The 26,783-nt window shown below is 46.3% G+C and overlaps 1 protein-coding gene across 3 annotated transcripts in view; it reads left to right on the top strand.

Moving 5' to 3' along the window:
- The window catches only part of DCLK2 (doublecortin like kinase 2), a 137,702-nt gene that overhangs the window by 55,314 nt on the left and 55,605 nt on the right, over positions 1–26,783 (top strand). For all 3 annotated transcript variants that reach the window (XR_015869896.1, XM_088448381.1, XM_088448390.1), the window contains 2 exons: positions 24,985–25,087; positions 25,296–25,391. Coding sequence is in view for 2 of the 3 variants with exons in the window: in XM_088448381.1 (XP_088304507.1) it covers positions 24,985–25,087; positions 25,296–25,391 (199 nt within the window). In the remaining variant the exon portion in view is untranslated. The remainder of the gene's footprint in view (positions 1–24,984; positions 25,088–25,295; positions 25,392–26,783) is intronic.

The following is a 26,783-nucleotide window of genomic DNA, read 5'->3' as shown; positions in this document are numbered from 1 at the left end:
GATGTCAGATTTCATCAGTCTTGCTGGCCTAAGGACAGTCTATTATTTGACAAGTTATTCTGGCGAGTTTACAACTCGCTGCCTATTGCATATGGTGCGTTGTATGTTTAACATTAGAAACATCTGGCAGGCGTGTCTCTCAGCGAGAACAGTTGATGTGAGATTCGGGTGAGTTAGTATGTACTCTGATATGTCTATTCCAATCTTGCAGGAATCTCGCACATTCACCCCACAGCGTTTAAACCCCAGTGGGCAGTTTCTCTTATGTTATATAGGGGTAGTTGTACTTAGCCTTGGAGAGAGATAAAGTACCAACCAATCAGCTCCAAACTGTAATTTTTCAAGCTCAGCCTGTAAAGTGACAGGAGCTGATTCTCTCTCTCTCTCTCTCTCTCTCTCTCTCTCTCTCTCTCTCTCTCTCTCTCGTCACTGTTATTTAAAAGAAAAAACAGAGATATATACATTCATATGGAATCATTAGTATAACTTCCCTGCATTGGTTATAAGGCACAATGATCCCTATGGTTACTTGTATTTTCTGAGAAGTATCCGTGTTTTCATCAACAAGTAGATCTTACTAACTGCTTTGGGGCTCATCTTACATGTGGATGTAAATCAATTTTATGACACGCCTCTCAGATGTAGCTGTACACGCCCACTTTACCGCCGCGCTCATAGGTGCTGCTTTCACAATCTCCCTGAAATGCTCTTTCAAAAGTAGGCAAGTATGCTGAGAAGGGGTCATGTCACGAATGTGATGTCAATGCGACCCTGATGCCACAGAAGTCCTGTGATAGCTGGGATACCACCGGTTGCTGTGTGCAAATTTGGGGCAGAGGGGAGAATCTACAATCGTAGATCTCCCTCCCTCCACCTCCTCACATCTCAGAATGTCACTGCATTCTCCAGGCTGGTGGCCAAAGCAGAATTGGTATGATTTGCCAGCAGCGGAAGCCCAACGGCGCTGGAAATCCTGATCGTGGAGAGGTAAGTACTAACTAACCTAATCTAACTCTAACCCTCCTTAGGGGTGCCTATCCCTAACCTCCCCCCCCAAGTGCCTAACCCTAATCCCCCCTGTAAGTGCTGCCTAAACCTAAGTCCCCGGGGGCTGCCTAACCCTAATCCTCCCTCCCCCTAGCCTAACCCTCCCGGGCCGGTGCCTAACCCTAAGTGTCCCCCCCGGTTGCCCTAAACCTAACCCTCCCCCCCCCCCGGGGCTGTCCGCTCTCGGTGCCCGGCATTCCTTTGATAGGGAAGCCGGTCTCCCGGCGTCTGGGAAATGTCAGGCGTCTACATCTAGACGCCTGGCATTTCATCTCTCGCCGGGATATGACAGTCGGTAAGCCGGCAGCCGGGTATTAAGGCAGCCGGCTTCCCGATTGTATACCTTGCCAAAGCAGTGTATGGAAGCTAGTATGCAAAGTCAGCAATGACTTACAACCATGCCCAGTGCCACCACCTCCTAACTGCACCGCACAGACGAGCAGGGAAATCTCCAGGCCTACGTACAGTATGAAGACTTCTGTTATGGAGAAATACAAAGATACAGGGCACTCCAGTTAGCAACTTAGGCCCGTATTCAATTTGGAGCGAAAAGCCGAGATCGGCAAAAAATGACGTCATTTCGCCAGGCGGAAATGTATCGCCGTATTCAATTTCAAATACTTTCCGCCTAGGAAAGTCAATACAATGTAATAGGCGAAAAAGTTTTGCCTATGAATAGCAGGCGGAAAAAGTGCAGAATTGGGGTTTTGGGGTGTAACGTTGCAGGAACCCCCGTGCAGGCTTAAGACAGTCCCCCAAAGGGATGGTTTGAATTAAAAAAAAAAAAAAAAAAGACTTTACAAGACCCCAAAAAAGTACTTTCATTTTGGGGGCAAAAAAAACGAAAGTTGAGGGACACAATTAAAAACTAGAGAAATAGACTCCAGGGGGGTCCCCAAGTATGCCCCAGGTGTTTTTTTGATTGCAGGTGCTTGCGGCAGGTTGATTTTTCACGATTTTTTTAAACTTGACTTTAGCAACTTTTAAATCTGCTACCCCCCATTTTCAGGTACCCCAAATTTGCTGGGACTAGTTATTTTCTCCCAAAAAAAACTGCTAAATGCTATTCTTCACCACTTATGCAAAGACGCTAATTAGAACCTTTTGAGAACATTTAAGTACCCCAAATACCTTCAGCAGGCCTATTTGAGGGTATCAATAGTGATCCCTCATGTCAGTGCATCTTTTGGGCGGTATCAGGCTCATTACCCCATTTTGGAGAGGACTTTCCGCCTGTTCAAGTGTCGCCGGGTGCCGTTTTCATGTACTTTTCATATTGAATACGGGGAAGCGCTCAAAGTTTCCGCACACAAAACACGCGATATAGGCAAAAAGTCCGCCAGGTGAAAAAGTATCGCGGGTGCGAAACATATTGAATACGGGCCTTAGTGTGTTAGGGAGAAGGGCATCAATATGAAATAGCAGCAGCCAGACAGCTAGCAAGTGTCAGTACAGATAAGTCAGCAGCATGTCATGTATGGGCACATACACAGGGTTGGGTACGGATGCCGGCGGTCAGAATATCCGCACAAGTAGGTAAGTATACTAACCCTTACCCTCCCCCCTAACCCACATTTCCTGCACCCCAACCTAATCCCTCCCCCCCAGCAGCCTAACATACCCCCGCCCTCCCTATCAGACCCCCAGTCCCTAAACCTAACCCTCCCCTAATACTTGCTGGCGGAATGCCAGCAGCCGGGATTCTGGATCCGGGATTCCGACTGCTGTCTAGATTACCAGCATCGGTATTCTGAATGCCGGCTTCGCGACCTCCAGGTCAGTGACTACATCCCCATACAAATATTTATCAATATAATCTATAATATTGGCAATGTGTGTTGCATAATGTAAACTGGTATAGCATAATATGAACTGGGAACACTACTGTGTGGCTTAATGGATACTGGGGGCACTATGATGATAAAATCTGTCCTCATTCTGGTGTGACAAATCTGTGCAAAACCTTTCTTTTTTTATTTTTTACTATTGTATGTGATTGAAAAGGTTTCTAGGTTACTGTATATTTGTATGACAACTTACGGTATTTTCTGAAGCTCTGATATTTAGTTTTGGCAATCATCTAATTCCACCCCTTCTTTCCTTTCTTTGCTTCCTGGCTTGTAATGTGTTACTGTGAGGGGTGAGGAGAAATGTTACAGTGAGGGGCAATATGTGTGGTGCTTTCCCCCTCTGTAGGGGCCAATGTGTGTTTTTTGTTACGGGGGCACGCCAAAAATTTTTGCACAGGGTGCGAGTAGACCTGGGGCCGGCCCTGTCTCCATTTTATCTCCCTCCAAGGCTTGGTACATCTCGAAATGTACGTTTTTTTGCTGCAAATAGACTGTAAGAAGTTTGGCAAGCATGCTTTATGCCTAGGAAGACATCGTAGGCATTCTTTTCTCATCTTTCAACAACAGAAGAATGTGCACAGAACTGTTATACAGTATTGTTATCCGAATGGAAATAGTGTGACATCTACCAGGTGACTGTACACACAAATGTGTTCTACGTGAATATTACTTTTCTATACTCTCTCCTCATACTGCTTCTACACAGATAATGACATGCAGTTCTACAATTCATGTAATTATGATGCATAATAAGGCTTGATTGGAGTAATTACCAATCCACAGCTGGATAGTTTCTGCATTAATAAATTCATGTCACCCTCAAATACAGCTTAATAGATGACGGTGATCACTTATTTTCTTTTTAAATATAAGGGTAGCATGTTGCGTACAAAATATTTATTTTTTTTCATTATTGTTTATTATGAAATACTGAATGATTTTTATATTCACTGTACATAGTAAATGCACATAGTTCTTCATTAAAATGTGCTTTTTTGAATTGAGCAAGCATTTATTTTTATGGTGGATGTAGGGATTGCCTAGAAGAATTTCTCAGACAGGAATATAACAAAACATATATATTTATTCCTGTGAGATGTAACAGGAGCACTATACCTTTATTTTTCCTAGTAACTTTGTTTTCCCAGTTGATTTGCCTCCTCTCCAGTATCACTATCACACTTTGGGGAGATGCACTAAGCCTTGGAGAAAGATATAGTGTCAGCAGCTGTGACACTGTAATGTAGCATTTCACATACAGATACAACTGCAGTTGCACACATGATATAGGCATGTCACATATCATTTTAATCAACATAAGCTGCTTGTGCGTCCTGTTTGCATCGATTTGCTAATAAGGGAAATGTCACACAAAAGACGCCTGGTGCTACCAAGCTGCACCACGGTATGAAGCGACCAGAATGACTGTTTAACATGCAAATAGGCTAGATGTATGTGCACACATTTGTACAGGGGCGCCGAGGAGGGGGGAGCGGATACTAATTGCCCAGGCCCAGGCTTGCTGGAGGGCCCTGGAGGGGGGGGGCCCTGTCCGACATTGCTCTTCCCTGTCAGCTGAGCAGCCCAGCATATGCTGCTGTGTGCTGGGCTGCAAAGGGAGACTGCTTGCTGCTGCAGAGTCTCCTCTGCCTGTGGGGGGCGAGCGTCTCCCCCTCCCCCCTGGAGATGCGCTGGGCTGAGGGTACTCACAGCGCCCCCAGCACATGGCAACAGTATTTCTCCCTTTTTTTCTCTTAAGGGGGCGTGCCCACGCCTCCTGTGATTAGGCCACGCCCCCTTCACCTGGCCACGATGCAGTTCTTGGCAGCCCTGCATCTGTATAGTGATGTTAAGTAGAAATTAAGGTACACTTGCGTTCATGTAAAGCGGGGCCGCCTGCGTTTCTGGATTCAGCTGCAGTCCTTGTGGATATCGCGCCGATAGTGGAGTGTGTTCACGGGGGACGTGGAGGTCAGAGCAAGCCAGGGAAGCAGGGACAGTAGGGGGCCAGAGTGAGCCGGGGGCAGCAAGCAGCCTGAATGCTGGGTCACTTCATTAATATATATACAAGACAGTGACGGGGGGGGATACACTGAGCAGCAGTGTGGTGACCGCAACCTGAATTGACCCAGCATATTCCAGGTCACTTCATTGGTATATATTCATTCCGTGAACCTCTCTATCCATGGAGAGTCCCGGTTACACGGGGAGCAGGGGCAGACTTTTTTTCTCTGACACTCTCCCTGGGACACCTCTAATTGGCCACAGTCAGAAAAGGGGGTGGGGAGAATAGGGAGAAGGCGGGGAGACAGCAGTGCTTCTGTGAATCACTTTCCCCATACTTTTTTATTGGTAAGTGATCCTGACATGGAGCTGGAACACCGCTGGGGAAATCTGACATGTCTTCACGGTAACCCCTTCTCTGAATGGGACGAAGCAGTGAAAAGCCCTGTTTTTACTGATAAACCAATCTGCTCCTCACTGTCATTTTTACAGGCTGCGTTTGAGAGCTAATGTACAGCCAACCAATAGGCTTCTGTCATTTTTCAAAGGCTTAGTACATCTACCCCGTGTGTTTTGTTAAGCACAGTCTAGATTACGGAAATAGACAAGTTTATGCCAATGTCTGGCCAACTACTGCATTGTAGATAAAGGACTGCACACTTTCCTTGTTTCTCCAGTGTATGGCTCCGTTTCAGAACATTCCCATTGAACAAAGCATATCAAGTGAGCTTATACAGTATATTAGTGAAAGTGTTCAGCTGTGATGCAGGGGCGTATTTTCTCCTTGGCCAAGAAGGCACTTGCCAAGAGTGCCTGGGGAGGGGGAGCCGCTTTGCGGTGCCACCAGCAGCCAGGGGGCTGCTAGCCAGACTAACTAGAGAGGGTAGCAGCCATGGGATAAGGGCCGTTCGATGCACAGCGCCACAGTAAAGGGAGGCAGCAGAGGTCCAGAGTTTGGGGAGAGACTTATCAGTGGTGCTGCTGTTTTTCAGCCACCACATCTGACTGACAAAATCCCTGTAAGTTAGTGAGGAGGATGGAGGTGTCTGAGGATCCGTGCAGTAGCCGGCAATTAAATAAGGTATGGCTAGAGGAGCTGGGGATCTGAGGCATACCTCCCAGGAGGGACACAATGCTCTGGTTCTGGACTTCCCTGGTAATTTATGATTAGTGGCGGCTCCAGAGGTGGGGCTGCAACACAGTCCAAAATTCAAATAGGGGAGTCACACCAACTGCCAGTGAGTCCCAGCCAGTGATGTTTGGCAGTGTGTGAAATGACAGTTGGTGTGGCTCCCCTATTTGAATTTTGAACTGCGCTGCAGCCCCACCTCTTACCAGGGAAGTCCAGGACCAGAGCATTGTGTCCTTCCTGGAGAGGGTCATGTTGGGAGGTATGCTGAGGTAAGGTAAAAGAAGGGAGAGTGGCAGCGTACCTGCGGCTGTGTGTTAGAGGATGACGTCGGGGCAGTTTCAGTCCTGCAAGTAGTGATGGGTAGTTTACGAATGATCAGTTCAAATGAACTGATCTTCAAAATTAACTATTTCACTCAGTTCACAGCTCTGGCAAAGATCAGTTCATCAGGAGCTAAAACAAGTGGGAGGAGTTAGACACAGTGATAGAGGGAGCACAGCAGCTCCATTAGGCATACATTCCCCATCAGCTCTCTCATACATTAATCATGAGTCAGTACTGCTAAACTACCACAGGTGGCACTGCTGTGCTCAGACATTGTGAGGATTCTGCAGAGCTCATGAGTCATTATTCTCCTAGCATATAGGTCAGTAGTTCGTTTAGTCTAGTGAGTGGATCATGTAGCTCACAAGTCACATGATACATTCCCCATCAGCTCAAGACACAGTGCTGAGTGCTGCATGCTATATACTGTAGTTTTGTTTATTCCACAAGACATAGAGGGATATGTGATCAAATGGAAAAGTTGCCTATAGCAACCAATCAGCTTCTGTCATTTTATAGAAAGTGCTAGATAAATGACAAAAGCTGGTATATACAACCCCTACACTAGCTGACCCATTTTCTCCCTAAATACTGAAAAATATAAATATTTTATATTTTTGAGAGGAAAACAGAAATGCAGTTAGAATACTTATGATTTATAGCAGACTGTGTGCCAAAGAGGCAGCTGAGTATCATAAAGCTATAATGATGATGGGCATATGTCTATGTGGAGGCCTGGAGCTGTAGTCCCATCCACCCCATTTTTAATCTAGCCCAGGTGTGCATTCAGTGACATTAATTGGTACAATTAAAAAATAAGATGGGGTAAAGGTAATGGTTTTTTCCAATTACTGTTTTTTCTTCCCAAGTACTGTGTTTTAAAAGCAAGAAAAAGTGACACATCACAATATTCTTAATTTGGGTCTTTCTCAAAGATAACTAACATTGCAGAGCTAAACATGTCACTACTACTTTGCCGTATAAGTGATTTGCTTTTTTAAATATTAAAAGATCAGACATATTAAACACATATGATCATTTGAACAGGACTCATCTAGTAGAAATGCTGTACTGTATGTGTAATAGACTAGTTCTGTTTCCAGTCACTTCTATCAGCAGTGTATCAGAGCCAGTGATGCAGTGACCTAAATGAACTGATCTTTTGAACTACTCTTTTTAATGAACTATATCATAATGACCTAATCACCAAAATGAACTAGATTTACCATCACTACTTGCAAGTGGTGGAGCGAGGATAGGCGACTCAGCCCCTTTTCTCTGCTCTTTCAACCTAGAGGGGCGGAGGGGGGAGTTGCTGGCAGCAGACTAGTGGAGATCAAGCCCCCAGGAGGCGTTTGATTTGGGGGAGGAGCATCTCCAATTATAAATCGGACAACAGGTCTGTATACCTAAAACTGCTTGCAGAAACATGTTAGTGACCATCCATCAAATTATAAATGCGTTACTGAGTTTAACAGCTGTTCCCTTTCCCTATTTAAAACTGCATATGGGCGAGAGCGCCAGTCCCTCGCTTTGCCAGGAGTACTCGGCCCCTAGACACACCCCTGTCATTATGTAAAGTAAATCAAGGCGCTATTCTAAACATAATCAATTTCTGGCTAAGAAAGGAAACTCTGCAAATATTCTGATGATAATGTAGCAAGAATAGGGGGTCACTAGTACCAAAAACAAAATTGCAACAAGCTTGCATTGAATTTTTAAAGTGGCTGAAAGTCCAGAAAAAATGACTGCCTTGTATATATCTGGTATATCTCTTATATCTACTCCCTATTAATATAATTGGCACCAAGTCATTTCCTCTGGCATTGCCTATAAAATATGGAACAGGTGGCAACCCTTAGGTCAAGCCATCACAGCTCCAGATATCTTCAGTGGCTGTGACAGTTGTGACATTCCAGCACACAACATTAGACTGCAGAAGACTAACAAGCCCTTCACTCATGGATGCACAGACACAAAGGGTGACCTGCTTTCCCCGCATCAATTTTCTTAGCTCTCATCAAGCCCAAATGTTATTTCTGTCTTTAATTCATTTCACTAGACATACGTTTTTAAAGGCTGCTGCCTCACTGGAGAAATGTTTGTGTGTAGTAAGATATATATTTCAGTTTAGAAAGTAATGGGCTATTGTTTTGTTGTACACGTAAATCCATTTTCTCCCCAATATAGGAGATTGTAGAAAGATGGTTTGCCTGTGTTCCCTGTTGTACAGTTATACACACAGCTGTTTGGGTTTTTTTGTGGATGGGAAAAAATTGTGAGGGTTATTTTGTGTATGCTGGGGAATCCTGTTCATTAGCATTTACTAGTAAGTACACGGCATTCTCTTCTGGATACATTGTGCTATGATTAACATCCATGTAACAAATGTAATAAATGATCAGTAACATACACACATAGGGAAGATCTGAGAGAGTCGGGAAAGTGATTGCAGGATATACTTATAAATACATGAAGAGGAAAGGAATCCACTTAACTGTGGGTGCACTCAAAAGTCATATAATAAAATATTAAAATTTTTATTTAGTATATTAAAAACTACACGGGCTACTCTATTATGTTGATGCTGTTTATTGCACCAGTGTTCTTATGTTTTATTTACACATGATTACTTGTATGTCCTTCAAATAGGGCTTAAAAAGCGAAATATTTAAAATAAATTTTATTAAACAAAATAATAGCGTGATAGAAAAAGAAATGTATTACGTGAAAAAGTAAATACATTTAAAAAACAATCTGTCTTTATTTGTCAGTATATTGTATTACATGATGTGTGTTCAAGTCCCTGCAAAGTCACATGAGACTTAAGTAATATAAAAGAATTACTCCAATTAAATATAAATATTATTCTGCTGAATTTATTCCAAAATTAAGAAGCCTGGGAAATATAAGGGCTACTAAATATTATCAATGGTATCTTAGGTACCTATACTTAAACCTAATAAATAGGTTATATTGTTCCCACTTATTGCCAAACTGGTATAGTCAAAATGTCAGTCCTAAATTAACTGGATGACATAAACTGAATTAATATCTAAGTGAGAACTCCTAGCAGTATTCAAACTACCTGACATTATCAATTGTATCTTTTATACTAAAAGTATCATTAGGTGCTCTATAGATAGATACATTTGTTGCCAAATTCCTTATATAGAAATATCAGGCTAGTGAAAGCTTCTCTCCTCTCTTAGGAGCCCAAAATCAGTGTGATTATACAGCAATATAAGCTGCCATTTATTCCAAATACTGTTCCTAGGAATTATTATTCTCAAGCTTTTGTAATTCACATTATATTTTCATTTTAAATAGGAATAATCAGCCATATAATAATAATATTTCAGGGCTCTATGCTCTGCTCATAATACAGCATTACGAAGCTTATTACTGCTACTCCATTGATTGAAAAAATATATCTTCATCTATCTATATAAAGGAGCATATGTGTTACTAAACTATCTAGGTCTGAGAAGCAGAGCCCCTTTAGGTTTTAAACCGCAGCCGTCTCCTTGCAGTGCAAAACTGATTGCAGGATATGTCTTCCAGCCATGGTACAAGTGTAGGATATGAAGGGTATTTTTTCGACCCAAGTTATTGTTATATTTGTACATTTTGTTATAAATTTTATACTAATTTATTGCACTAAATACTGTTGTCTCCATAATTCCAGCAAGACTTTTTTTTAGAGAAATATTTCTTTGATGTAATCTCATATACATTTTTTTTTAAATCTAAAAATACATTACAGATGGAGTCTAACTTGTGTACTAGAGAAGGCAGAATGTTCTAAAGAAGAAAATGAAAATAAAGAGTATACACCAGGAGTACAGAGGGAAAATTCTTGATATGGGTTCTTTCAAGTGGTTTTGTAATCCTGTGAACATGTTCTTGATGACACATGAAAATAGTGCATCAATATCAGTGTAGCACCTTCTCACTGCACTATATAATATGGTTGTAAATGTAAAAGTATAGATGTCCTCTTACACCTATTCTTTATGCGTCATATGGCATGAAACGCCTGGTGCAATTCCCATGCTGTGCACTTTTTCCTCAATTTTGTGTCTAAGGCCGTATTCAATTTAGCCGCGAAAAAGTATCGCCGATTGCGACTTTTCGCCAGGCGGAAAGTTATCGCCGTATTCAATTGCAAACACTTATCGCGTACACAAAAACGCAATGCAATGTAATAGGCGAAAAAGATTTGCCTCTGAATAGGTGGAGAAAAAAGTGCAGAATCGCTATTTTGGGGTTCAAATGTGGGGAAACCACTCGGCACCCTTGGGACAGCCCCCCAAAGGATAACTGCGCCAAACAACCCCTAAAAAATATTGAGGTACACCCCAAAAAGCACTTTGAAAATGGGGGCAAAAATGTGCAAAGTGGGGGTACAAACTTAAAAACTAGCGAAATTGACTTTTAGGGGGTCTGCAAGTAGGGGTGAGGTGTTATTTTGATTGCAGGTGTTTGCTGAAGGTGCATTATTTTAGTTTCTTATAACTTCACTTTAGCGACTTTAAAACATGCTAGCACCCATTTTCAAGTACCCCAAATTTGACAGGACTACTTATTTTCTCCAAAAAATACTGCTTTATGCCATTCTTCACCACTTGTGCAAAGATGCTAATTAGTGGCAATTGTGCAAACTTAAGTATCCCAAACTGTTTCATTAGGGCTAATCGGGCACTACTACATTGATCCCCAATGTTTCCACATCTTTTTGGGGGGTTCATGATGATTTCCCCGATTCAGACACTACTTTTCGCCTGTTCTGACTTCGCGTGTCTCCGTTTTCGCATCTTTTGGAATTGAATAGGGCGAATAGTGTGTATGCACACGATAAGATTCCGCTGCTAAAATACGCAATATAGGCAAAAAGTTCGGCATGTGAATACGGCCCTAAGTTGGTATATTGGGCCTGATTCAGAGATGGACGCAGTAAGCACAGCACCTGCGTCTTTGGATGCAGCTGCTGTGCAAAAAATCTGCTAATGCTGCAAGAGGCGTCTTGTGTCAGTAAATCTGCGTCGGACACTGACCTCAGCACTCCCACAAAACGGAGGCGACACTCATCTGTTTTGAGAAACTCTTCCCGTCACCGCCCCCCAAACGGACAGGCTGTGGCTTAGGTGGCACTGCGTCTATCGAAACAGAACCCCGTCTGCACATGCACAAAACAGGCCCTGTGCATGCGCAGTACAGAAAACTTTGGTTTGCGTACATCCCTGAATGAGGAATTAGTATAAAGTCATAGATTAGGCATAACGATTCACACTGGTCACTCTTATCGGACCTGTCTTTTGCCTTTGTGCCCTCCATTGTGCTACTTTTTTCTCCGTTTTTTGTGTTTTAGTTCTTATACTGTACTAGTACTTAGATTAGTGTTTTGGCGCCGTTAAGTCTCAAAGACTGTGACTGGCTAAACGGTGCTGTTTTGGCATGATTTGAGGATGGCTGTATGTGTGTATGTGGAATTAACCTACAACACTGCTGGCTAGTATATCCATAATCGCCTCCGTAAATGTAATAGTTGCACCTATAATAATAAATGCAATTTCAGCTTTCATTTAAGCATTTACATCTTCAGAAGTTATTTTGGAAAAGTATAACTGGTGTTAAAGCGTGTATGAATCCTTATACATACAATCTATTACCATGTTTTAATTATCAAAAATTATAATGGCATACAGTATAAACGCATATGGGAATAGAACCCATTGATCCCAATGACTTCATACCCACTATCACTTTTAGCTGTGAACGTTTCCGTTTCAGCCTGTTTTCTGACCATGTCTGCTGTATTTATTTGCATTCACTGCAAGGAAATATATTTGGGCCAATTCGGTGTCACCCATTTCAGTACCAGCTAGCCTGATTCCTGGCCCATGGCGGCTGGTGCCTTCATTTGATATTTGTGATATTTTTTTCATTGTCCTTGTCTGGAAGACCCAAGTTTTGCATTGGCACCAGCAGGCTTACTCGCTAAAATACAAATTAGCACAGGTGATCTGTTCTATAATATCAGAATAGGGTTTTTTTTATTTAATCATTTCCTATTTGAGGACTTCCCTTCCTTTCCTTCCTTCGTGTCATAAAATTGATGAATACTTTTTCCCTTCTATTTCCAGTCACATCCTGTTTAACCGATAAAAGAGGAAAGCGAGGCCTGCAGCTAGTGGCTGGTATCCCAGTTCTTCAGGGTGAAGGATTTTACATCCTGTTGCACTTTTTATTATATTTATGTTTCATATATAAGGGTGTGTCGCACTTCAGTTCTCAGGGCGTTAGTTAGCATTTTCACGCATGCCAGAATCGCATGGTGCTGCCTTCATATTGTTCTGATTTGCTGACAGGTTGTCAAAGTCTTAGCTAAATGGTAGGGTTGGCAGAATACAAGCAGATCAGCTAAGCTCCCATGGGTGGGATATTTACACAATCCCACACTCTGCTGGATAATGTATTCACTGAGACCCTGCAGCTGGATTGAGTCAGCTGTTTTTTTTTTTTTTTCTGAATTTCTTGGCAATCTGCCTCTCTGGGGTTATTTGTTAGGTTTTATCCAAGCGGAATGCAGAGGAATATTATTAGAAAAGAATGTCTGATGTCTCAACAGTTCCTTTCTCTGCTGCTGCGGAAATTTTCGTGTGCTTCATATCAAGAAATCTGATCCATGTGTTGCTGCCGTGTCACTAATAAACACTTTTCTGTGTCAGGAATGCAGGTTCAGCAGCACACACTATTAAATATTGCCCATGGCTGAACATTGTAGGAATGTTTATTCATGCTACTGTCTGCATTGCAACCACATGGAAATGTCATGTATTCGCTGATTTGTGATGCGGTTTTGTAGTGTTAACTAGATCAATGCTTACCAAGTATGTTTTAATATATATATATATATATATATATATATATATATTTCTTTTTTTTTTTATTTCATACTGTATCTATTAGTATTGCACAACTGTACAATATTTTCTCTATAGCACGTTAGATTAAATTCTTACCATCTATTGTTATCCTCTAATCACTAAATGTTCATATTTATTAGTACACTATTATCACATTGCCTCGGTTTGATTTGATGAGGATTGTAATGCTCTGTCTCATATATTGTGGTGTAGAATATTTATAAGCACTGTGACAGCAAAAGCACATTTTTAATGTCCATAAATTTTCTACTAACCTGTGTTTAGATATTAACGTTCTCCATGCAGTCCTCACATTTCCAAAAGGGTCACACTATAAATCCTTTTTTCTACTTCAGGGTCCATAGGGTATCCACAGGATACCTTGGGGGTATAGGCGATGGCGGCAGACATCCAGGCACCACAGAGTTAAATTTTCAGCCTCCCAGGATGCACTGGGGTCCCTCTCCTATACCCCGCCCCCGAGCCTCAGGCCACCCAGTTTTCGTAGGTGCCTGGCCGGACCAGTCGCACCGTACAGAGGGGGGTCTTTTTAAGGCCCCTGAATATTTCTTCGCAGCTGTGGCTGCACAACTAGAGTGCTCCAGCATAGGACAGTCAGTATTGACGTCCATGCTGTCACTCCTACACCCCGCCGGTACCAGAACGCCGGTACCGATCCGTGGATGTTGGTAGGTAGCTGGGGTCACAGCTAGCGATGATCCCCGGCTACCTGGACTGTGGCCAGATGCACGGGGAACAAGGTAAGCGGCGGGGTCCCGCGGTGGGCACCCGCCGGTAACACAGTCCTGTTTGGTCCCCAGGCAGGGGGCTCCCTGGGGACCGGCTACGCGTGGGGCCAGGTACTGATCCTGCGCCTTCCACTAGACCACCAGGGACAGCGGGCCGCAGCATGTGCGGTACAGCGCGGCATCCCAGGGGTTAATAGCATGCCAGGGGAGAACGCCTTCCCTGTCTTACAGCCGGCGTCTCCCCCGCTGCACAGTGCCATTCCACAGCGGTCTGAGCGGGCTGTGTCAGCGCTCCTCCCCCGGGCCCTGCCTTCTCTCTGCTCCTCGGTGGCCATTTTCTCACTACATGTGCTGGGGATGGCAAACGCTGCTGGAAGCTGATACAGATGCCATTGCGGTCCGGGTCCCCCGCATACCTCTCCTTCAATTAAGGTCAGTGTATGCAGCACTGTTTCCTACCAGGCTCTGGTCTGTGTAGTTGATCGCAGTGTTTGTAATGCAGGATATTATCTGTGCATTGTATGAGACTTAAATGCTAGCGCTGTTTGCCTGTACTTTCATTTCTGACTGTCAGCCTTTTCCTATCCCTGTTCTTCTGCTACAGCCCTTGCGGTGCGGTGTCGCAGGGTGTTTATTACCTCACAGTAAACGTGGTTTTTCTGTGTGGGAGGTCACATACGCTCCGTTCACATTCCTCATGTCGGAAAGTGAACGAAGATATCCTCTTCCAGCTATAATGTACTGATATCATGTGCAGTTAGCGGAGGGATATGTAGACACTGAGGGTTTATGGAGGGCATGTTGTATTATATATCACGCCCCATTTCTGTCACTGTGCCTGCACAAAAAAAAGGGGACCGCCCTCGGCTGGCTAAGATGCTTACAGCCTTTGTGGGCAACACCCCCTGCGTTTCCCCATAGGGGTTATCGCAGCCTGTGGTGGTCTCATCACATGCAGGGGTCCCTGGACAGTTGATGGTACCCCAGTGTATCCTGTTTTTCGCCCCCCCAGGTCTCGCAGGAGCCTGTGTGGGTGAATTTATTGTCCAAATGGAATAGCACCTGATGGACGTTTTACAGGGGGAGTCACCGTTTCGGCCTTCTAAATGGCCTTTCGGGTCTCAGACGGGTAAAGACATGACGTCTGATGATGGTGACATTATTGACTTTTTCAGACACGAGCCCCTTGGTGCAAAGGAGGCGTAGTCTGGGTCTAAAGTTTATATACCTGGCCTTCTACGGGCAGTCCGTGCGGCTTTGGTTATTACATATCCCCCGTGGCTAAATCCAAATATGCCTTCTTTAAGGATAAGGGTGTTGCCACTGTAATTCCTCTATCTGGTCAGGTGGATCATTTAGAGGAGGCGTGGAAAATCCGGGTAAGCGGTTCCAGCCTCAAAAAACGGTTGACCTTTTGCATACCCCTTTTGCGGATAATTACATTTCCGAATGGGAGTTACCTTTACGGGTAGATTCTCATGTTACACGCCTAGTGAGGAGTGCTACGTTGCCCATGCCCTCCAGGTCCTCTTTGAAGGAGGTTCCAGATTGCAAGGTGCAAATATATCTAAAATCCAATATTCCCTTGCTGGAGGGGCTTCCAGGCCGGCTATGGCCGTGTGCTGGGGGGCCAGAGCCATGGAACACTGAGTAGGTAACTGGATCTCTGCACACTGACTCTCCAGCAGAGCAGGTGGATAGTGGCAAATTCTCAGAGACTTTGCCACGTTCATAATGAGACGGTCTTACATATAGCCTACTCCTTTCCAGAATCTCCTCGGCAGCAGTAGCGGCTTGCCGCTCCCTGTGGTTGCGCTCTTGGAAAGCGGATGCAGATTCCATTTGGAATGCTTTGTCTTTTACGGGACAAGTCCTGTTTGGCCCTCGTCTGGACGCAATTGTGGCCCTGCAGGCAGCAGCTACGTCTGCGTGTCTGCCATCGGCTACAGTCCCATCAGGGTCTGGGGCTTTGTCTTTTCGGCCCTGTGAGGCCAGGGTAAGTCTAAAATACAGCTTTCCAAGATGGTCAGTAGCCAGGAAATATGCTCAGCCATAAGAACAGGCTTGGAGTACAAGATGTCCTACTCCCAAGTTGGACTATAAGCCTTCAGCCTCATGGGACGGGCCTCTTCTCGGGAGCCCCCAGAGTTGGAGGCCGGCTTCTCCAGTTCGCCCAGTGCTGGTGTCTGACCACCACGGACACTGGGGTAAGAGAAGTATTTTCTTGAAGGTATGTCCTCTCCTCCCGGTAAAAGCCTCCCAGACGGTTTTTCGTTACAGGTCTTCTGTCAATTCAGGACAAGGCCCTGTAATTTTTGAGGGTGTTACACTCTATGCTCCAGGCAGGAGTTATAGTACCTATTCCGTTGCCCCAAAGGGGAATGAGGTATTTCTCCATCCTCTTTCTGGTACAGACACCCAATGGGTCTTACTAGGACATTCTCAACCTCGAATCCTTCAACAAATTCTTAAGGGTTCCTCGGTTCGGGAGGGGGACCCTGCATTCCATCATCCAATGGAGCCTGGGAATTTTGTGGTGTCGTTGGATATATTCAGGGTGACTACCTGAATATCCCTCTTTTCTTAGCACACCAGTGTTTCCCTCAGGTTTGCAGTGGTCGATAAGCATTTCCAGTTTCTGGCTTTGCCCCTTGGTCTGGCCTCCGCGCCTCACGGTTTACCAGGGTCATGGTAGTTATAGCAGCCCACCTGCAGATGCAGGGGGTCCGCTTGTTACCCTATCCGAGTGACCTCCTGTTGTTACCACGGTCTCCAGAGATACTTCAGTGCCATATGCAACGGACAATATCTGTGTTGCTACGTTATGGCTGACTGATAAACTGGAAATGGTCCTCTCTGATTCTTCACAGAGGATGCTCCATATCCCAACATCTGAGGATCTTTGTGATTGAGGAAAAGATCTCTGCATTACAGGCAAAGGTACGCAGTTGCCTGCAGAGTCGCCGAGTGTCTATTCACTTGGCAATGTGGTTCCTGGGTTCCAGGATGTCACTGTTCGACATGGTGGAGAGTACCCAGCTTCACTCTAAAGAACTTGCTCCTCTCCGGATGGGATGGGTTGCGCCATAGGATAAAGTCAATAGGCTTTCCCCGGAGGTTTGTCTCTCTCTGGCCTGGTGGCTGCAGAAAGCTCACCTAAACAAGGGGCACCCCCTTTGGGATTGCGGACAGGGTCCTTCTGACGACGGATGCCAGTATCCATGGCTGGGAAGCAGTGACAGGTCCACACTTGTTCCAGGGCAGGTGGACACCAGTAGTTTTTGCGCTTCCCATAAACATCTGAGAACTCTGAGCAGTATTCAAGGTTCTCCAGCATGCAGGACAGGTCCTCCACGGAAGTACCGTGCAGGTACAGTCTGACAACGCCATCATGATGGCTTATGTAAACCACCTAGGAGGTTCCCGAAGTCAGGCGACACTAACAGTGGTGTCCCGAATTCTGGCTTGGGTGGAAGGCTATATCCCTGCCGTCATCGGCAGTGTTCATTCAGGAATCCTCAGATGGAAAGCAGGCTTTCTCAGCCGTCAAGACGTGCATTCAGGGAAATGTCCTCTTTATCAGGAGGTGTTCAATCTTCTGGTGAACAAGTGGAGCCTTTCAGAGATGAGACTCTTCTGATAGACGTAGGTAGGTCCAGTGGACCTTCCAAGTTGTGTACCTCGTCCCTCCGTTATCCCTTCTTCCTCCAGTAATGGCAAGAAGGAGGCACACTCCTGCTGATAGCTCCAGCGTAGGCCAGATGGCACTATTACTCAGATCTTCGGAGCCTCTCAGTTAACACTCCGAAGCTGTTGCCTCTACGCCTGGACCTGTTGTCTCAGGATCCTGACTGATACCCAGACCTGGGTTGTCTGTCCTTGACGGTGTGACGGTGGAGACTGCCCTCTTAAGGTCTAGGAGTTTTTCCAGCTCTATAGTTAACAGGGGCTCTGTCCATGCTAAGAGCTCGGAAGTTTTTATCTGCAAGAATTTACCATTGGGTATGGTATACTTTCTTTCAGGTGTCGCCCTAGAGGCTAGGCTCCTCGGGTATTCCGGATATCCAGAGGTTGGCTTTCCTACAAGTGGGCTTAGATAACGGTCTTCGCCTTGCTTACCTGAAGGTGCAGGTTTCTGCCCTGTTAGTATGGTTTCAGTGTAGGATTGCTACTCTTCCTGATGTCCGCACCTTTGTGCAGGGTGTACGTTATATTCAGCATCCCTTTGTTCCACCTGTGGCTCCTTGGGATTTGACTGTGGTCCTTAGGGCTCTCTGAGGACAGCCATTTGATCCACTGGGCTCAGTGGATTTCAAATGGCTTACGACTAGGACTGTATTCCTTCTGGCTCTTAATTTGGCCAGTAGGATCTCAGAATGGGAGGCTCTGTCATGTAGACCTCCCTTTTTCTCATCTTTCCTAGGAACAGGGCAGTGCTGGCCTTTACTTCCCCAGTCCTGTTCTGCTGGTGGGGCCTATTTGGCTGTGGTACGGGCGCTAAGAATTTAAGTTGACTGTACCAGTCCATTTAGGACATCAGACTCTCGGTTTTGTCCTTTCTGGTTTCCATAAAATGGGTTGGCCTACCACTACGCTAACTTTGGCAGGATGGATGCACAGGTCTTCCTGTTCCATCCTCTATTAAAGCTCTTCCACTAGGTCTGTGGGTCCTCCGTGGGCAGCTCGACGTGGCGGCTCAGCGGTGATTGGCAGCCACGTGGTCATCTGTCCATATTTTTGTAAGGTATTATGCTTTTGATACCTTCGCCTCTCAGGATGCTTCCTTTCGGCGGCGGATTCTCCTTACAGCACAGGAGCGTCCCCACCCTTAAAGGATACTGCTTTGGGACATCCCCAAGGTATCCTGTGGATACCCTATGGACCCTGAAGTAGAAAATATGAGATATGGTAAGAAATTACCCTTGTTATCTCTATTTCTACGAAGTCCATAGGGTTCCACAGGACTCCCGCCCTGTCGCACCTGTACTGCAGATGGGCTTTGATCTGGTCACCGGTTTCTCCGTCTCCTTCTGGTGAGAATGTGATTCTTGTGTGTTCCAGACTGTCTTCTCTCTCTTTTTTGCTCCTGCTCCGGCCTATGGCTTGTTACGAAACTGAGTGGCCTGAGGCTCGGGGGCGGGGTATAGGAGAGGGACCCCAGTGCATCCTGGGAGGCTGAAAATTTAACTCTGTGGTGCCTGGATGTCTGCCGCCATCGCCTATACCCCCAAGGTATCCTGTGGAACCCTATGGACTTCGTAGAAATAGAGATAACAAGGGTAAGTTCTTACCCTATCTCATATTTTTATTTTATGAAATGAAATAAAGATTAACAGGCATCAGTGGTAGCAGTATTGTGACTATGTGCAATAGTAGTAAGCATGCAATCCCCAGGCACACTAGAAATATTTGGTGGGATCTAGTAATGCCTTTTCATTGTTCTGTGCATGACCTTTGAGGAGGAGGAGGAGGAGGAGGAGGAGTAGCAATAGCAGGAGGAGGAGCAGTAGGGTGAGAAGTAGTAGTAGCAGCAATAGCAGGAGGATGCGCAGTAGCAGCAGTAGGATGAGGAGAAGTAGTAGCAGCAATAGCAGGAGGAGCAGTAGGATGAGAAGTAATAGTAGTGGCAATAGCTGGAGGAGGAGCAGCAGTAGGATGAGGAGAAGTAGTAGTAGTAGCGGCAATAGCAGGAGGAGGCGCAGTAGCAGCAGTAGGATGAGAAGTAGTAGCAGCAATAGCAGGAGGAGGAGCAGTAGGATGAGAAGTAGTAGCAGCAATAGCAGGAGGAGCAGTAGGATGAGAAGCAGTAGTAGCAGGAGGAGGAGCAGCAGTAGGATGAGGAGAAGTAGTAGTAGCAGCAGTAGCAGGAGGAGGTGCAGTAGCAGCAGTAGGATGAGAAGTAGTAGTAGTAGCAGGAGGAGGAGCAGTAGGATGAGAAGTAGTAGTAGCAATAGCAGGATGAGGAGCAGTAGGATGATAAGTAGTAGCGGCAATAGCAGGAGGAGGAGCAGCAGTAGGTTGAGGAGAAGTAGTAGTAGCAGCAATAGCAGGAGGAGGAGCAGTAGGATGATAAGTATTAGTAATAGTAGTAGCAGCAATAGCAGGAGGAGGAGCAGTAGGGTGAGAAGTAGTAGTAGTAGCAGCAATAGCAGGAGGAGGAGCAGTAGGGTGAGAAGTAGTAGTAGCGGCAGTAGCAGGAGGAGGAGCAGCAGTAGGATGAGGAGAAGTAGTAGTAGTAGTAGCAGCAATAGCAGGAGGAGGAGCAGTAGGATGAGAAGTAGTAGTAGCGGCAATAGCAGGAGGAGGAGTAGCAGCAATAGCAGGAGGAGGCGCAGTAGCAGCAGTAGGATGAGAAGTAGTAGTAGCAGCAATAGCAGGAAGAGGAGCAGTAGGGTGAGAAGTAGTAGTAGCGGCAATAGCAGGAGGAGGAGTAGCAGTAGGATGAGGAGAAGTAGTAGCAGCAATAGCAGGAGGATGCGCAGTAGCAGCAGTAGGATGAGGAGAAGTAGTAGCAGCAATAGCAGGAGGAGCAGTAGGATGAGAAGTAATAGTAGTGGCAATAGCTGGAGGAGGAGCAGCAGTAGGTTGAGGAGAAGTAGTAGTAGTAGCAGCAATAGCAGGAGGAGGAGCAGTAGGATGAGAAGTATTAGTAATAGTAGTAGCAGCAATAGCAGGAGGAGGAGCAGTAGGGTGAGAAGTAGTAGTAGTAGCAGCAATAGCAGGAGGAGGAGCAGTAGGGTGAGAAGTAGTAGTAGCGGCAGTAGCAGGAGGAGGAGCAGTAGGATGAGGAGAAGTAGTAGTAGTAGCAGCAATAGCAGGAGGAGGAGCAGTAGGATGAGAAGTAGTAGTAGCGGCAATAGCAGGAGGAGGAGTAGCAGCAATAGCAGGAGGATGCGCAGTAGCAGCAGTAGGATGAGGAGAAGTAGCAGCAATAGCAGGAGGAGTAGTAGGATGAGAAGTAATAGTAGTGGCAATAGCTGGAGGAGGAGCAGCAGTAGGATGAGGAGAAGTAGTAGTAGTAGTAGCGGCAATAGCAGGAGGAGGCGCAGTAGCAGCAGTAGGATGAGAAGTAGTAGCAGCAATAGCAGGAGGAGGAGCAGTAGGATGAGAAGTAGTCGTAGTAGCAGCAATAGCAGGAGGAGGAGCAGTAGGATGAGAAGCAGTAGTAGCAGGAGGAGGAGCAGCAGTAGGATGAGGAGAAGTAGTAGTAGCAGCAATAGCAGGAGGAGTGCAGTAGCAGCAGTAGGATGAGAAGTAGTAGTAGTAGCAGGAGGAGGAGCAGTAGGATGAGAAGTAGTAGTAGCAATAGCAGGAGGAGGAGCAGTAGGATGATAAGTAGTAGTAGCGGCAATAGCAGGAGGAGGAGCAGCAGTAGGTTGAGGAGAAGTAGTAGTAGCAGCAATAGCAGGAGGAGGAGCAGTAGGATGAGAAGTATTAGTAATAGTAGTAGCAGAAATAGCAGGAGGAGGAGCAGTAGGGTGAGAAGTAGTAGTAGTAGCAGCAATAGCAGGAGGAGGAGCAGTAGGGTGAGAAGTAGTAGTAGCGGCAGTAGGATGAGGAGAAGTAGCAGTAGTAGCAGCAATAGCAGGAGGAGGAGCAGTAGGATGAGAAGTAGTAATAGTAGCAGCAATAGCAGGAGGAGGAGCAGTAGGATGAGAAGTAGTAGTAGTAGCAGCAATAGCAGGAGGAGGAGCAGTAGGGTGAGAAGTAGTAGTAGCGGCAATAGCAGGAGGAGGCGCCGTAGTAGCAGGAGGAGGAGTAGCAGTAGGATGAGGAGAAGTAGTAGCAGCAATAGCAGGAGGAGGCGCAGTAGCAGCAGTAGGATGAGAAGTAGTAGTAGCAGCAATAGCAGGAGGAGGAGCAGTAGGGTGAGAAGTAGTAGTAGCGGCAGTAGCAGGAGGAGAAGTAGTAGTAGCAGCAATAGCAGGAGGAGGAGCAGTAGGATGAGAAGTAGTAGTAGCGGCAATAGCAGGAGGAGGAGTAGCAGCAATAGCAGGAGGATGCGCAGTAGCAGCAGTAGGATGAGGAGAAGTAGCAGCAATAGCAGGAGGAGTAGTAGGATGAGAAGTAATAGTAGTGGCAATAGCTGGAGGAGGAGCAGCAGTAGGATGAGGAGAAGTAGTAGTAGTAGTAGCGGCAATAGCAGGAGGAGGCGCAGTAGCAGCAGTAGGATGAGAAGTAGTAGCAGCAATAGCAGGAGGAGGAGCAGTAGGATGAGAAGTAGTCGTAGTAGCAGCAATAGCAGGAGGAGGAGCAGTAGGATGAGAAGCAGTAGTAGCAGGAGGAGGAGCAGCAGTAGGATGAGGAGAAGTAGTAGTAGCAGCAATAGCAGGAGGAGTGCAGTAGCAGCAGTAGGATGAGAAGTAGTAGTAGTAGCAGGAGGAGGAGCAGTAGGATGAGAAGTAGTAGTAGCAATAGCAGGAGGAGGAGCAGTAGGATGATAAGTAGTAGTAGCGGCAATAGCAGGAGGAGGAGCAGCAGTAGGTTGAGGAGAAGTAGTAGTAGTAGCAGCAATAGCAGGAGGAGGAGCAGTAGGATGAGAAGTATTAGTAATAGTAGTAGCAGAAATAGCAGGAGGAGGAGCAGTAGGGTGAGAAGTAGTAGTAGTAGCAGCAATAGCAGGAGGAGGAGCAGTAGGGTGAGAAGTAGTAGTAGCGGCAGTAGGATGAGGAGAAGTAGCAGTAGTAGCAGCAATAGCAGGAGGAGGAGCAGTAGGATGAGAAGTAGTAATAGTAGCAGCAATAGCAGGAGGAGGAGCAGTAGGATGAGAAGTAGTAGTAGTAGCAGCAATAGCAGGAGGAGGAGCAGTAGGGTGAGAAGTAGTAGTAGCGGCAATGGCAGGAGGAGGCGCCGTAGTAGCAGGAGGAGGAGTAGCAGTAGGATGAGGAGAAGTAGTAGCAGCAATAGCAGGAGGAGGCGCAGTAGCAGCAGTAGGATGAGAAGTAGTAGTAGCAGCAATAGCAGGAGGAGGAGCAGTAGGATGAGGAGTAGTAGTAGCAGTAGCAGCAATTGCAGGAGGAGGTGCAGTAGCAGCAGTAGGATGAGTAGAAGTAGTAGTAGTAGCGGCAATAGCAGGAGGAGGCGCAGTAGCAGCAGTAGGATGAGAAGTAGTAGTAGTAGCAGCAATAGCAGGAGGAGGAGCAGTAGGATGAGAAGTAGTCGTAGTAGCAGCAATAGCAGGAGGAGGAGCAGTAGGATGAGAAGCAGTAGTAGCAGGAGGAGGAGCAGCAGTAGGATGAGGAGAAGTAGTAGTAGCAGCAATAGCAGGAGGAGTGCAGTAGCAGCAGTAGGATGAGAAGTAGTAGTAGTAGCAGGAGGAGGAGCAGTAGGATGAGAAGTAGTAGTAGCAATAGCAGGAGGAGGAGCAGTAGGATGATAAGTAGTAGTAGCGGCAATAGCAGGAGGAGGAGCAGCAGTAGGTTGAGGAGAAGTAGTAGTAGTAGCAGCAATAGCAGGAGGAGGAGCAGTAGGATGAGAAGTATTAGTAATAGTAGTAGCAGAAATAGCAGGAGGAGGAGCAGTAGGGTGAGAAGTAGTAGTAGTAGCAGCAATAGCAGGAGGAGGAGCAGTAGGGTGAGAAGTAGTAGTAGCGGCAGTAGGATGAGGAGAAGTAGCAGTAGTAGCAGCAATAGCAGGAGGAGGAGCAGTAGGATGAGAAGTAGTAATAGTAGCAGCAATAGCAGGAGGAGGAGCAGTAGGATGAGAAGTAGTAGTAGTAGCAGCAATAGCAGGAGGAGGAGCAGTAGGGTGAGAAGTAGTAGTAGCGGCAATGGCAGGAGGAGGCGCCGTAGTAGCAGGAGGAGGAGTAGCAGTAGGATGAGGAGAAGTAGTAGCAGCAATAGCAGGAGGAGGCGCAGTAGCAGCAGTAGGATGAGAAGTAGTAGTAGCAGCAATAGCAGGAGGAGGAGCAGTAGGATGAGGAGTAGTAGTAGCAGTAGCAGCAATTGCAGGAGGAGGTGCAGTAGCAGCAGTAGGATGAGTAGAAGTAGTAGTAGTAGCGGCAATAGCAGGAGGAGGCGCAGTAGCAGCAGTAGGATGAGAAGTAGTAGCAGTAGCAGCAATAGCAGTAGGATGAGAAGTAGTAGTAGTAGCAGCAATAGCAGGAGGAGGTGCAGTAGCAGCAGTAGGATGAGGAGAAGTAGTAGTAGTAGTAGCAGCAATAGCAGGAGGAGGAGCAGTAGGGTGAGAAGTAGTAGTAGCGGCAATAGCAGGAGGAGGCGCCGTAGTAGCAGGAGGAGGAGTAGCAGTAGGATGAGGAGAAGTAGTAGCAGCAATAGCAGGAGGAGGCGCAGTAGCAGCAGTAGGATGAGAAGTAGTAGTAGCAGCAATAGCAGGAGGAGGAGCAGTAGGATGAGTAGAAGTAGTAGTAGTAGCGGCAATAGCAGGAGGAGGCGCAGTAGCAGCAGTAGGATGAGAAGTAGTAGCAGTAGCAGCAATAGCAGTAGGATGAGAAGTAGTAGTAGTAGTAGCCGCAAAAGCAGGAGGAGGAGCAGTAGGATGAGAAGTAGTAGTAGCGGCAATAGCAGGAGGAGGCGCAGTAGTAGCAGGAGGAGGAACAGCAGTAGGATGAGGAGAAGTAGTAGTAGTAGCAGCAATAGCAGGAGGAGGCGCAGTAGTAGTAGGAGGAGCAGTATCAGCAGTAGGATGAGAAGTAGTAGTAGTAGTAGCAGCAATAGCAGGAGGAGGCGTGGTAGTCGTAGCAGCAGTAGTCGTAGTAGTAGTCGCAGCAGCCGTAGTAGGAGTCGCAGTAGTAGTCATCGTCGTTGCAGTAGTAGTCGTCGCAGCAGTAGCAGCAACAGGGGCCACATGGGTTGTGTGAAAAGACTGCATGTAACTCAGGGGTCTCCCACTGGACAACCAAGGTAGATGTGACATGACTATTATGTTGTTGACATGCATTCAAATATATCGGGAAACATTACTTAACTGTTTATTTCCTATTTCTTTAGGTTACATGTCTTCAAGATTTCTTTGGTGATGATGATGTTTTCATAGCCTGCGGGCCAGAGAAGTACCGCTATGCGCAGGATGACTTCGTTCTGGATCACAGTGGTAATTATGATAAAAGTATAAACATATTTCAAATCAAGTTTGGAGGCAGTAATGTGGGATTAGCTGCCTTTAGGTCTTGGTTCAGCCAATAGAATAGAGGTGATGTGAATACAGAGTCAGCTACAACTAGACATTGTCAATTGCATGTCAGCATCTTGCATTTGGCCTGTCTCACCAGTAAATGTTATTGCTCTTACCTCATTTGTAGAGTGCCGTGTTATGAAATCGTCCTACTCCCGCTCCCCAAGACCATCAGGCTCCAAGAGTCCTGGGCCATCACGGCGCAGCAAGTCTCCAGCAACAGGTAATGGGAACTGTTTATAGCCCTCACACATCAAGTATCAAAATATGATATAGGTACATAATGGTAGGCAGGGCAGTTTCTAGGGTTTGAGGCTCCCAGTGCGAGCAGTCAAAATGCGCCCCCCCCCTCGAAGCAGTAATATTGTGGAGTGGGCATGGCCTCATCGTATGGGGGTTGGGTTTCACAGTAAGGGAGTGTGATCTCGAAAGACCACAGAATGACAGCCACTGTGACTACTGAGTACTCGGTTGGCTAACCTGTCAGGGGCAAAGCGCTGAAAAATATATGTAGTTAAACAAAAGGCGGACAGCATGAATGGGGTGTGGCCTACCTGTCACAAGCCCACGCCGCATTTCTGTGTGCATGCCTTTGGTGTGACATTTGCAGAAGTATGACCTTGCATCACACTCGTTTTTAGTCGCGTTGGGAGCGTACCCAGCACATTGAAAATAAAAGCTAGATCCACATAAAATACACTGCAACAAACCACTTCCACATAAAATATATTGGAAAAGCCAGAGGCACATAAACTACGTTTTAAAACCACATCCACTTCAAATACATTATTAAATCCAGAACCTCATAAAACACATTGAAAAAACAAGATTCACATAATACACACTTCATTCCAGCCCCCTCCCTTGCCATTCCATCCCGACAGGTCTTAGGCTTCCCCCCCACTGGCTCTCAGGCAAAAGTGCCCATTATGCAGTGCCCCCTGTAGTTGTCCCCATATGCAGTGTCCCCTGTATTTATGCCCCTTATGCAGTGCCCACAGTGGTAGTGCAACTTATGCAGAGCCCACAGTAGTGATGCCCTTTATACAGTGCACCCAGTAGTAGTGCCCCCAGGAGTGGTGCCCCCTATGCCATGCCACCATTAGTAGTGCCCCCTGTAGTCATGCCCCCATCAGTAATGCCCCCAATAGTAATGGTCCCTGCTGTAGTGCCCCAGTAGTAGTGTCCCCAGTTGTATTGCCCGAAATAGTAATGCCCCCTGTAATAGTGTCCCCAGTATTAATGCCCCTGTATTAGTCCCCCCAATAGTAATGCTCCCTTTGTACTAGTGCCCAAAGTAGTAAAGCCCCAAGTAGTAGTGCCCCTGGGCCCTGAGTAATGCCCCCAGTAGTGGTACCTCCTAAGCAGTGCCCCCAGTAGTGGTGTCTCCCCCCGCAGAAGTGCCCCCAGAGTAATGTCCCCAGGCTGCCTGCACATAAAAAAAAAAAAACAGTAACACTTACTTTCAGCCCCGCTCCGGCGACCGCTCCGCTCGGCTGCTCCTCTGCACTATGGGAAAGACGTCATGACGTCCTCCCATAGTGCACACTGGGGGAGCCGGGACCCGGAAGCCGGAGCCTCCGTCTCTCCGGCTGCTCTGCTCTGCCGGGCGCCC

Source organism: Taudactylus pleione, unplaced genomic scaffold (assembly GCF_031769625.1).
Source record: "Taudactylus pleione unplaced genomic scaffold, aTauple2 ptg000021l, whole genome shotgun sequence".
In the NCBI taxonomy this organism is placed as follows: domain Eukaryota; kingdom Metazoa; phylum Chordata; class Amphibia; order Anura; family Myobatrachidae; genus Taudactylus; species Taudactylus pleione.
The sequence above is the reverse complement of the archived record's forward strand: the minus strand, read 5'-3'. Positions and strand labels throughout refer to the sequence as shown.